General features: G+C 36.9%; 1 protein-coding gene across 1 annotated transcript in view; it reads right to left on the bottom strand.

Annotated features, from left to right (window-relative positions):
• Window positions 1-13,875, bottom strand: part of KIF18A (kinesin family member 18A) — a gene marked incomplete at its 3' end in the record, with an annotated part of 35,890 nt that overhangs the window by 20,652 nt on the left and 1,363 nt on the right. The window contains exons 2-8 of the mRNA XM_080617638.1: window positions 13,580-13,737; window positions 12,375-12,479; window positions 11,284-11,394; window positions 5,038-5,235; window positions 3,801-3,977; window positions 2,859-2,933; window positions 2,460-2,569 (exon numbers count right to left, since the gene is read on the bottom strand). Coding sequence (XP_080473764.1) covers window positions 2,460-2,569; window positions 2,859-2,933; window positions 3,801-3,977; window positions 5,038-5,235; window positions 11,284-11,394; window positions 12,375-12,479; window positions 13,580-13,737 — 934 coding nt within the window. The remainder of the gene's footprint in view (window positions 1-2,459; window positions 2,570-2,858; window positions 2,934-3,800; window positions 3,978-5,037; window positions 5,236-11,283; window positions 11,395-12,374; window positions 12,480-13,579; window positions 13,738-13,875) is intronic.

Raw genomic sequence — 13,875 nt, forward strand, 5'->3', positions numbered from 1 at the left:
GAGGGAGCAGGAATGACCTATAGTTTTGAAGAAGCAAGTGGTATAATCAGCAAGCCTCTTCCAGGTAAAAGTAAAGCAAAAACAATAGGTAGTTTGACTGAAACATAAGATTCTGAATAAGGCTCTCTACCTCTAAATGAAAGGGAAAGGACAGCCGGATATCTTCAAAACCTGTAAACAAACATGGGGGAAATCAACTCATCACCCATACCATCAGTAGGATGAACCTGACAGGATCCTTGTGAAGAAGAACACAATGAAATATCCACTTTATTGCCTACATCTAGAGGGATTTGGATAAGCTTACCTGGTGTGTCTACGGATATTCCAGAACATTAACACCCTAACATTCTCTGACCAGAAATCTTGGCACGGAATGTGTCCAGCATTTTTAAAAGACATTTTAGAGACCTTGTCTTTGACTGACTCTTCCCACACACAGAATGAAATAAAGGGCAAATCACAAGAAATTAAATTAACCTTAAAGATTTACAGTGCAAAAATATGCAGGAAAACTGTCAGAACTCTCAATATGGCTTGGAAGCCTACACTTCTTTTGAAAATTTAATAAAAATAAACCTGAATGAGAGGTTTATTGAAACCTCTGGACAGCCAGTAAAATGAAGCTCAGATAGAATTTTGCTTTGAATGGGTTTTTACCAAAGTTTTTCAAATGGCCAATAAGAAGTTAACTGAATAAACCTAGGTGAGTAATTCTCAGAAATACATGGTGAAATATGCAGAAACAGATCCAGCAAGACTTTCACACAAAAACCTAACCTTCTTACAGAATAGACTGACTTCTGCAACAAATTCATATATCATGTCTTAATCTGTTATTTTTTGTGTGCTCTTACGAGAGACTCTCACATCAGAAAAGATAGACAGGAACATCACCAAGAATAAGAAGAGACCAAGAAATATAAAAGCAATAGAAACTGAGGAGCCTACAAACATAAATTAAACTCTGGGGAAAGAAGAACTTCAAGTTCTTGCCTCTCTTAAACCTAGCAGGAAACTTATTACCAGAATACTATCTGGCAGCAGCAGCTATCATTTATGCAAACTACATTCTGCCCACCCACAAAAAAGACCTGTTAAGTAGCTTTGCTGAAAGCTAGCATTCATATGCTCTTTCCTGCTGCTTATGTGTTGTCTGCCCAATTACTTAAACTAAAGTACACTGTGAGGAGAAACATCACCATTAGAACTTAGACTATAGTTTTGGAATTTCAAATTAAGTTCCATTTGGTAACATGTTCCTAGAGTTATTGATAAAGAGCCTTGTAAATAATACTGTGCCTCTCCTCAAAACCTATTTAGAAGTCTAGATTGACCACTTTATTAATACCTTCAAAACTATAGTAAGTTACTCTTACTTGTGAGACATTTGCACATTTTTTGTGTCATGAAGATAAGCTTCCTACCAGAAAAAGGATTTTTTCTTGTTATTAAAGGACTTTGCCTGGTTTTAAAAAACCTGTGAGATGGACTTATTATCCCGTAAGTAAGACTGTTCTATAGACAGATCTATCAGGAAGCTTTTGTTGATATTAAGTTCAACTCATTTTCCCCTTTCTTAAATGCATTGTACTTCTGTATTACATAGAACTCAACCTTTGCTACATTGATCATCCCATTTCTGTTGTTAGGTTATGGCTCAGCCCACAAATACAGACCATTTGCATGACTATTTAGTAGTTTGGCTTGTTTGCTTTGGGTTCTTTACTGTATTTTTTGGCTCAAAATAGGATAAGAAATTGATAAAATTTATATTTGATGTTATTCTGAAAATCTACATTGCAAAACAGTACTTCATACAACCAAGATTAAAGAAGGTTGTCATTTTTCTCCAAAATTGTTAGCTTTTGGTGGTAGAAAAGAACTTCTTAGCCCTACAGAGCTCTAAAGCTTCCTATGAAAACACTTTTTCTAACATCTTTTGTGTTACTAGTGGTAGAATTCCATCTGCGTGTTATTACAGAATAATATCGGTAGCCTTAAGACAAAAATACCCTAATTTGACATGAAATTTCTTCATTACAATAACAAAGCTATTGATAAGCTTTAAAAAAAAAAAAAAAAAAAAAAAAAAATCAATCTAGGAAATACTTCATAAGAAAGTACTTATTGACACAAGACCCTTCATCACTGATCTCAATTGTGACGTCAGAGCGAGTTATGTCGGCTTCTTGAGGATTACGGTTATCTTGCAGTGTTTTACTGAATTTTACTAGAAGGTTAATATCAGGATATTTCAAGTATACATTATTTGCTTTCTTTTAAATCCACCACCAAGCTGTTCTATAAAGAAGTGATAAATTATGCAAAGCCACACCTAGCCTAAGTAAAGCAATGCTAAAAATGAGGAAACCTATAATAGAAAGTTGTTTTACAAATGCTTTTACAAGTTATGCAAACTCCAATTTTGAAGCAAGGTTGTCATCTGATTCACTTACCTTTGTATTATCACTTGTTGGTTGGTTGGAAGTATTGCAGCATCAGGATTTCCAGGAATGCTTCCTTGCTTTTCTTCATATTCTCTCAGTTTCTCTTTTAACATTAGGATCTAAACCAAAAAAGGTACCTTTTAGTTGGAATATAATGGGTATGTTTTTGTAAAACTATTGTTCTGAACTTACGTCTTGAAAAGCTTCACAAATGTCAGTAAGCAATATTCTTAGAGGACAAAGTACCTTGCTCCTGCAGACTATATAGCAGATTTAGGACAATACTGACATATAGGTTTAATCCCATAAATATGTACTCGTGGTTTTTATTCAAAGTTATAACAATTAATCTTTCACATTTGTAACAATAGTGGGGTTTTTTTTGTTTGTTTTTTTTTTTAAACATACCTCTTTCTTTTGTTCATCGCAAATTTTAACATACTGGCTTATGTGACTGTCCAAACTAACTACATTGCTCTTCAACTGTTAAAGAAAAGGAACAAGTTAGAATTTAAGAAGGCTCCTTCATGTTTTCCTGCATAATAAATACATTGTCTGTAAGTACTACATAATTATACTTGTACTGTATTATGAAGAAAGGGGTGAATAAAATCCTCATTTGCACAATAAAAATGACCCCTAGCTTCTGGAGTCACCTGTTGCACTCCCACGACCATTTCCCTCAACAGAACAATAAAAAGTTATTTATATGTGCACGCACATTTTGCACTTGTTCAGATTAGTTTTACTATTTTATGTCTTATCTTCTGCCTTTTCTTATAAAAACTATCTTTATATTTGCAACACGTGGAAACTACAGTCAACCCGTATTACATGGAAGAAATTAGGAGAAACACTACAAAGGATTATAGAAAAAATGGAGAGGAGATGACAGGTCACTCCAGTAGCTTTTCATGCATCAATATAATCTCATTAAGCTTTGTGGCTCCAGCTGAATTCTACCTGTAACAAACCTGGACTGGCTCTTGCACAACTGCTTAGACATTTCTTTAATATGCTTTACAGTTCTCTGAGAAAGTAGTAAGATACTAAAACTGGGTGCGAATTCTACCAGCTAAGAATTATTTCTAAAATTGATGCTCACAAACAAACTTCCAAACTGGCAGCATCATCCTACTAATGAAGCTATGTGGCTTTCAGGCCAGAACTAGTACCTCCATTTCTCACTCATCTGAGTAAGTTAAGTGTAATAAACATGAGCTAACAGAACAAAATATTAGGGCAGAAGTGAAGGTAATTGCAATCTTTTAAAAGATCTTTTAAAAGAAATAACTCCCTCAATACTATTTTGTTATACTTTGATGGATCAATAAATACCAACATACTCACCGAAGACTTTATATTCTTTGCTCTGTTTGCATACTTAAGAGTATTATATGTATCATCATAGAACATAGATGATGGACTAATGGCAGCTATCATTATTGTTCGGCAGTTTCCTCCAAGAGAATCTTTCAATAAGCGAGTGAGCTTGCTGTTTCGATAAGGAATGTGCTGTTTCTTACTCTAAAAAGAAAGTTGATATGCAATTTCTGGGTTAGTCAGCTGTGTTAGCCAGGTTTCTTTCTGATGCCCAGATACATAACTATTTTTGTGATGTGGGCAACTAACAGGAAAGGCAGACTACATTAAACCACTTACAGTTCACAGAAAAATGGAGGTTGGGAAGGACCTCTCAAAATCCATTTAGCCCAATCCCTCTGCTCAAAGCATGGTTACTTACTGTAAGCTGCCAAGGTTTATGACAGCTCAGGTTTTGACTATTTTAAAGGATGGAGATGACACAATCTTTCCAGACAATCCAAAGTAGGGTTTGTGAAGGTTTTTTTGTTTGGGTTTTTTTTTTTTTTTTTTGGTTTTTTTTTGGGTTTTTTTTTTTTTTTTTGGTTTTTTTTTTTCCTCCAATCATTTATACAGAATCTTCATCTCACAGTATCCCAGTTAGATCATTACTACCCCAGTCCTGCACCAAGTAAGTCAACATCAAGAAGCTCACTTTTGGTCCACATACAGATTTCAAATTCTGCCTCCTACTCCAACAAGATGATGATGAGAGAACAAAAAAGGTGTAGCTGTAAGGCAATGGACTTGTCTTTGGCTAAAGTTCAGGAGGTTTTGTCCTTCTTCCGCACAACTGTTCCCACTCCTTCCCTTGAGTTAGTGAGCTAGTTGACAAGACTAATTCACTACTGTGAATGGAACAGGGGGGAAAAGGCAGTGAGTGTGGGTGTATGGATGCATGCAACACCTATCCAAGTTTGGATAGGTGCTTTCTCTTCTAAGAGCTTCCTCTCCTAAGATTAAAGGGCATAAACTTCCAGAAAAGTCTTTGCCTTAATAAGGCTATATACTCCTCATGAAACCTTCTCTACACATGCTTGATTTTGAAAAATGTGGTTAAGAAAAGGAGGTACATTTATCTTTGACACTATCCTTAGGTGGCTGCACACTACTTTTGAGAACTCTCCCATTGGTACTGTGAACTAAAGTCAATGAAAGCTTACCATTTTTCAGAGTATTTTCAGAACACTAGGAGGTGAGAACTGGATGGAAAAGAAGCACATACCTTTGGATCTGCCAAGGCATTAATGACATTTCCCAGAGCTAGCAGGGAGCGGTTAATATTTGCTCCTTCTCTAAAACGGGCCCCCTTGGCATTTGTCACACTGGCACGTTCAGATCCTGCCAGGTCAATGAGAGTCATTTTGGCGATACGAACATTTTGGTTGATACTGGCTGGTTTATCTTGCTGCCTTAGATAAATCTACAATAAAAAAAAAAGAACATATTTAAAAAGTAACAACTAATGAGTCTTGTTACTCTAAGTAATAACTTCATTTCATGGTGTAATAACTTTTCAGCAATATTGGCATCCTTCTCAGAATCCAAGTTAAACCTTTCAGTATACCTCTAACACCAATAGGCAGTTTGGCCTAATGGGAAATAGTGAATCCGTTTCTGACACTGATCCCTTAAACTTGCCAGCTTCAGCTATTAGTAAGGAAAAAGAAGCAGGCTGCTCTGGATTTGGTTAATTTTTAACATAGCAGACTGTATGGTACTTTCATATTTGTGACCCCAACAGTTCTGGTGGCACACCAGTGTTTAGCTTTTGCTCTAGCTTTATTAGTTTCTCCACAGTACCCACTGCTTGAGGACTGGCTGGATATAAGTCTGCCAGTGGGAAGTAAGTGCTTCCCCCTCCAGCCCCTTCACTTAAGTAAAACAGGTTATTTCCCTCTCCTCTCTTTTGCTGCAGAGGATTAAGCAAGCAACTAGGCCAGGGCTTACCAGACCGGCAAAGATTGGAGGGCTTCAAATGAATTTCATAGCTAAAACAGCCCTCAATTCCTCAGCACTCAAGATGTATAACACACTATTTCACTTCAAACTGAAAAAGGTCTTAATTTTTTCAAGGCACCTTTAAGAGTATGACAAGATATATGGATAGGGACAGACCAGGAAAAAGGCTGGACTTTCAGTGATTTAGACTTAACTGTAACTACCACTAATAAGGGAACAATACTCATTTACTGCTGTGAACACACATATTACTCCAAGCCCTTCTGGAAAGCTGTTCTCCCTTACCCCTTCTTTCCTGAAATTTGCATGGTACAGGACATATATAAAGTAAATGCTTTTGCTTCCTTCTGCTAGTGAAGATATTCTTTCCTCATGTTTATGAACAAGTAGGCAAAGCATGATAACATAGTCAATAAGAAGAATTGCTGTTATCCTTACATGGCTTTTACTTGCTCAGGATTCTCTAGAAATTCCCCCTTCTTTTGTATTGACTGCCTTGCCATTTGCAAGGCTAATGGTTACTGACAGTTTCATTAATGCACTTTGAGACAGTGAGTTGGGAAAGAGTTGCCATACATGTAAAGGAATTGACAAATAAAGACAATGTCTCACCAGTTCTGCAGTTTTAAGTGTTCTACATGAGTAGTGAAATCTTCACAGCAATTTATAACATCCAAAAAATTTGCTAATATTGGGAGCGAATAAAATTCTCATAATTTGCCACTAAATACCTATATCAAATAGATGTGGTTCGCTATCAAACAGTACAAGTAGGTTCTATTTCTAGTTCAATACACAAAAAGAAATAAGAAATGCACTACTCCCCGGTACTTACCTTGGTAAAGTAGCTATTTCCAGCTAACTAACGTTCTACAAGAACCCAGTAACTATCATTAGTGAAGTAAAGTGGAGTGACAGCCAAACTATGCTGTACAGCACATCTTTTATAAAAATTCAAAAGACACAGGAGATGCCCCAAAGCAGGAACTTTCCCACTCCTCTGTCCATCAGCAAAACATTTTCAATAAAACAGTGTGGCAATTGGGATTTTACTTTCAAATGCAGTAATTGCCTGACCTAGATAGATGTTTCAAACCTAAGACAGATGGTACAGTAATGCAAAAATCAGCTCAGAATGTCCTGGGACAAGACTTCTACTGTTTTGAGTCAGTCCCAGAAAACATCCTGCTCCAATAAAGCAAACAACAAAAATCATCTCCAGCATAAAACAAATGAACACACCTCTACAAACAAAAGCAACTCTGAAAATAACAGAAAACTTAAAAATGAAGAGGAATCAAGACAGCAATAGGTATTTCTCATAAGTTGTACCTGTGGAAGCAAAGAGGCAATAAAATAAATAATAAGCAGGTAAGACACGTTTTGCTAAATGCCACAAATTAGTGGAAATAGAAACTGACACAAGCAGTTATTTTTAGCACTAATTGACTAGTTTGTAATTACTTCTTACAGATGCCACCACTAATTGCATCAAGTAGATGGAGTATTTAAGAACCCACTTTAAAAGTGTATGGTTGTGAATTTGCTAAATGAGTACACACTAATTAACATCTGTTAAGCTTCCAGTGCATTCAATGGACCTACCTAGTTAGCAACAGTAATATTCCTTTCAAGTGCCACATGCAGATGCAGCATTTCTATTAAACATTTATGTACACATTTTTCTAGATAAATGATTAATCCTCTCCTCTCAAGCATAAAGTCACTTTTGTGAAAAAGGCTTAAAACCCATTCCCTCTGAAGTATGCTATTATTCAAAGGCTGAACTTGTTTATCTCTGAGAACACAACATATTAGTAGATATTTGTACAAATCACACATTCAAAATACAATTGTTTAACAAAAGTAATCATTACTTTTACTAATACTTTGTGCACTTGGCAGAAAATATAACTTAAGCAAAAGCAATTAAATATCCTGATTGACAGGTAGACCATCTCAAAAGATGAACAAACATTCAGGATTACCTCATGACAGGAATAACTGGATTAGGAATACTGCAAAGCACACCAGAAAAAGGTTTTGCCAACTGTAGCATTCTTCAACAAAATCAGTCTGACAGTTTTGGTGAATGAACTGTGCACTGAGACTGAATGCTGAGTACAGAGCAGAACAAGCTTCTCACCATGACATGGCAATGCCTATCCTTTATATTGAAAGGTCCTTTGCTTCATGAACAAGTTGTAAACCCTAGATATTTGTCCATGAAATCAAGGTCAATCAAGCATGCCATTTAACTGACTGCAGCTGTGTATGGAGACTGCCTAAAAGACAGCCAGTGCACTTCACACACTCAAGGGTACTTTGCTGCCACTACTGTTACAGGGACACAGAAGAACAAAGAACATGAAGAGATTAGTCCAAAAATAACTTTGTCTCTCATCTCAAGCTCAAAGACACAAATGTTTACACTAGCTTAAATATCTTAATAATTCTATTATCAACAACAATGAAACCAGAGAAAAATCATTCAGGACTTAATATTATGAGTTACAAAAGCATACTCTTCTTGCTCTTTAAAGTCAGATGCTTACTGTAACAGTATTTCATAACCAAATGATTGTTATTAGTAAATTGTCATGCAACACACCAGTTCATAGTGTGTATCTAATATGCACACAAATAAAAAACCCAAAGCTTGTTCATTTTAGAACATAAAATGAAAAGCATTTACAAAACCATTGAGCATAACATCTTTCATTCAGTGCATGGCAAACAAGGCTGCATCCCAAATATATTCATATATATATATATACACACACACAAAAATTATGTATTTGCTGTTCCTACAATATGTAAATACAAGAGGATGTTTCTTTTCATTACATTTTTACTTGTATTGCCAGAAAGAAAACAATCCTCTCATCGCAAGCATTCATATTTGCTTTAATTTTCATGTCTGCAAGCTGGAAATAGTTTCAAATTATAATTTTTTAAAAAAAGCATAAATACCATTCATTTTATTTTGTCAAACATTCAAACAAAATTGTAATAAGATAATAGGTATAGTAATTTTGTCAGTATAGTTTTTTGGTGCACGTGCAACGTTTGTTAACAAGTTTGTGTATCTACCATGAGATCAATTTAAGACATATACTGCCTGTTTTCAACCATTTCTCATAAATCTTGACAGTAGAGCTCAGGCATGGTAATTTTACAGCTAATTGCACTGCCATCATCTATGTCAAAATACAAACTTTTGCCTACAGTTATTAAGCATTGTTTAAGTCTGCAGGCACAGTTAAACTGTTTCACTGTTAGGCAGTTCTTATCTGTAATTCATAGAATCATAGAATAGTTAGGGTTGGAAAGGATCTTAAGATCATCTAGTTCCAACCCCTCTGCCATGGGCAGGGACACCCCACACTAAACCATATCACTCAAGGCCTCATCCACCCTGGCCTTGAACACCGCCAAGGATGGAGCATTCACAACCTCCCTGGGCAACCCATTCCAGTGCCTCACCACCCTCTCAGTAAAGAATTTCTTCCTTATATCCAATCTAAACTTCCCCTGTTTAAGTTTGAACCTGTTACCCCTTTCCCTGTCACTACAGTCCCTGATGAAGAGTCCATCCCCAGCATCCCTGTAGGTTCCCTTCAAATACTGGAAGGCTGCTATGAGGTCTCCACGCAGCCTTCTCTTCTCCAGGCTGAACAGCCCCAACTTTCTCAGCCTCTCTTCATACGGGAGGTGCTCCAGTTCCCTGATCATCCTCGTGGCCCTCCTCTGGACTTGTTCCAACAGTTCCATGTCCTTTTTATGTTGAGGACACCACAACTGCACACAATACTCCAAGTGAGGTCTCACAAGAACAGAGTAGAGGGGCAGGATCACCTCCGACCTGCTGGTCACGCTCCTCTTGGAGCAGCCCAGGATACCGTTGGCTTTCTGGGCTGCGAGCGCACACTGAATCCGGCTCATGTTCATTTTCTCATCGACCAACACCCCCAGGTCCTTCTCTGCAGGGCTGTTCTGAATCTCTTCTCTGCCCAACCTGTAACTGTGCCTGGGATTGCCCTGACCCAGGTGTAGGACCTTGCACTTGGCATGGTTAAATTTCATAAGGTTGGCATCAGCCCACCTCACAAGCATGTCAAGGTCCCTCTGGATGGCATTCCTTCCCTCCAGTGTATCAACTGAACCACACAGCTTGGTGTCATCAGCAAACTTGCTGAGGGCGCACTCAATCCCACTGTCCACGTCACCGACAAAGATGTTGAACAAGACCGGTCCCAACACCAATCCCTGAGGGACACCACTTGTTACCGGCCTCCAGCTGGACATCGAGCCATTGACCACAACTCTTTGCGTGTGACCATCCAGCCAGTTCTTTATCCCCCAAGTGGTCCACCCATCAAATTGATGTCTCTCCAATTTAGAGACAAGGATGTTGTGTGGGACAGTGTCGAATGCTTTGCACAAGTCCAGGTAGATGACGTCAGCTGCTCTGCCTCTGTCCATCAGTTTTGTAGCCCCATCATAGAAGGCCACCAAATTGGTCAGGCAGGATTTCCCCTTAGTGAAGCCATGCTGGCTGTCACCAACCACCTCCTTGGAATACAAATTTATTTTACTATTTTGCAATCCAGAATCGTAACATTTAATTAGCCAAGATAATGTGCTTTGTAGTATGCACTAGGAACAGCAGTAAAGGAAGTTTAGTTAACAAAGCTGCTTTTTAAATACTATTTTTGGAAAGCATCACAGGTTGCATGTAAGAGGAGTCAGAAGGATAAGGTGGTGGTTATCAAATAGAAATAATCTTTGGAGAAGTCTTAAGTTTTAGCAGATTTCTACAACAGATTTAAAACTCTTATAGATGGAAACTAAAAATCAGCATTTCATTTTGATGACACAAGTATGTGTATGGAGATATTTTCAGAGAACATATACTGCTTTAATTGTTCTAAAATTTGGTACATACAGAAACAGTAAGAAATAATTTTAGTATAAAAATCAACATTCTCCAAAGTAAATGGAATGAGAAAGTGCTACTTCAGATTCTCAGTTCATAGTAAGACATATAACTTCAGTATGTAAAATATTTTTCCTAGAAAAATGCTGAGCAATGGAATGAAACTAATAAGCATTCATGGTTTCATTAAACAGAAAGCATTAAAACCCCCCCAAACTAAGACCAAAACCCCATCAACTTTCAGCTTATAAGATTGCGATATGGAAGTACATTCAAAGTTCAAGATTACAGCTTTCCAGAAAAGCTATTTCTTTGAAGTAATATTAGTTCAATCGATTGGAACTAGAGATATTTACACTAGAATAGATTAATTCAGTGAAATCACTATGAATCTTTACATATTTACAAGGAATGAGTCAAAAAGAACAAGAAACTGGAAAATTTTATTCTCTAACCCTGAGTTTCAACAGTTAGTTTAAAAAAAGACCAAAATGCTTCCATTGCATTCAGCTTTAATTAAAACCTACAACTCACAGTAATGACCACTGTACATCTACTGTCTCATCTTACCTGAAAGACAGCATGGGACCGGGAAGAGGAGGCATTTACATCTGTGGGGTGCTGTGTTCTATTGTTATTTCCATAATCCAACATTCGAAGGATTTCCTCTGCTGATTTAGGCTTTATGGGTAGAGTACAAGATAAATGCACTTTTAGTCAACTGTAAGAAATTCTACACTGATCTAAAAGACATTAATATTCACCTTCAGAAAAATAGAAGAACTTGAAATTTTAGTTACCTAAAACTAAGAAAAATTTTCTGTTTTGAATTTGAAGTACTTCACCATTTGTACCTTACTGCTATTTAACTGAGAAAAGCAAGCACTTTAAAATCAGAGATTTTTTTTAGTGAAGAATTCAAACAAATCTGCTAAAGTTCTCCATTGCTATAAGAAGCCTTACTTAAGAATGATTGACATAATTTTTATTGCACTAATGCATTAAACAATAGTATACTCAATTTTTCCTCAGGAGACTCAAGTTTTGGGAAGGACTGTGTTTACAGAGTGAGCCAACCTAATAACAGTTTCCTCTTGAATCATTATTCCCTGTACACAAAAGCTGGAAGCTACATAGCATGTAACACACGCTAAAAGGCTGCAGGAAAATAGGTCCAGAGTTGATTTTCAGGTTCTGCCACTGACTTAGACAAAGAATTGCTACACTGGCCTGGAAAGGCAATTTAATATGAAACTTATCAAACAAGGCTATTTAAAAACAAAACCAACACTAAGACATTGCAAGGGTGTAGAATACTTGAAGATGGCACTGAAGGCCGTAAATTTCTTGAACAAATGCTAAGATGTTTTAGCAAAAAATCCATAACTTGAAAGTAAGCATCCAACCAATGGTACCCATTTGATAATGAGCAATGAATACTTTTGTCTATCTGTATTCAATATCAGCACTTTTTTTCCCACAACATGCTTTTGAATCATTACTTATGTTTGCAAGTTACTAAGGTATTGGCAATTATGGCCAGGAAAAAAGCCCACTAGGAAATCACTTAGTTGGACACAACTTCCACAGAGCAATGGGATCCTACCCATTTTCTCAAATACACTGTGAAGCACCCTGAATTTCAACATCTATTTACATACCTGATGTAGCGTTAGCCCTTGAACTACCACCCCTTTCTGGGTATCTTCACAAACAGCCAGAGGTCCTGAGTTCACCAGCAGATCACGGATCTGTTCATTGTAGACCTTTGAAAGGGAATTGAAAATCTTTTAATATAACTGTCCTGCCACACTTGAAAGGATTAAATTTAACCAGAAATCAACACAGTCTTTTTAACACTTCTTTAAGACAAAATAACAAACTCATTCTGTAGCAATTTTCCCAAAGAGCTCTCCTATACTGAGCTTGAAATATTCAATTAATTTAATTGGCATGATTTTTTTTAGCTGTTGAAGTGGGAGCCACTCTTTCCTAGTAAATAATTGTTCTTTATTAAAAAAAAAAAAAAAAAGAAATTTTAATTTACAAAACCCCCCCACTTTTGCAGAAAGCATAAACCTTTATTACATTTTATAATCCATAAACTTCAGCAAGACCTCTTAATCCCTATATAAATCTGTTAAACTTCTTAAATACTTTATTACTTGGTCTGTGGAAGCACTTGAAATAGCACATGGCAAAGCAAACTGTTCCCTCCTCCTTCTCTCCCTCCCCACCTGTCATACTAACTTCTCTTCCATTAAGCCTTTGAGGGGGCTAGAAGCTAACAATTTCACTACTACTACTTGACAGCAGTGCCAAGAAAGCTACTTGTAAAAACAGAACTGTGATGCAAAAAAGTTGGGGAGAGATGACAAAGAACAAACGGAATATTTGTAAAGAGCTAACCATTGACATATCAGCTCTAATTCAAGCAGTTGCTCTGTATCTCAAATGAATAAACAAAAAACTTTGAAAAACACCATCAAAAAGGGATTAGATACTTTGTTGTGTGACCTCACAGGGCTTATAGGACTTTACTGTTAAGTTATATTGTTAAATATAACCCTGAAAAGAGTTTTCTTTTACACATCAACAGAAGTTCAGAGGGATGTAACTGATCAGAAAAACAAAAGTCATTAGAATGCTCAGTGAAGATATCAGAAGAGATAGTTCTTTTTGGACAGCATTCTGTAAACCAGCAACAGGTGCTCATGAATAACACCAAATTTGTGCAGCACAGTTTAGCTTCATTCCTATCAGACACATTTTGTAAAGTCCCAGAATGGGCTGAAGATAGGCAAACCCAGCTTTTTTCCTTAAAATACGCTTTCTTAAAAGCAACATACCAAATACAAGAGCTCACCTCTAAATAAGAGACAGCAATATTGCATATTTTATCTTCTTTTATTTCATCCATGGAATTATAAAGTGCCATCATGGTTAAATACATCACACCAGGATTTTCAGGGGAACCCAGCATCGTATGAGTCTTTCCAGCTCCCGTTGCACCATATGCAAGCACTGAAGTTTCACAGAACAACACAATGAAGAGACACACTTTATACCAGTAAGCTAATCAGGAACACAAACCAAATGGACATCCCCAGACCTCTGTTGTTCTGCAGAGCTATCCGCATAAACTGATCAAGTTTCTTACTT

The sequence above is a fragment of the Psittacula echo genome, assembly GCF_963264785.1.
Source record: "Psittacula echo genome assembly, chromosome: 5".
Taxonomy (NCBI): domain Eukaryota; kingdom Metazoa; phylum Chordata; class Aves; order Psittaciformes; family Psittacidae; genus Psittacula; species Psittacula echo.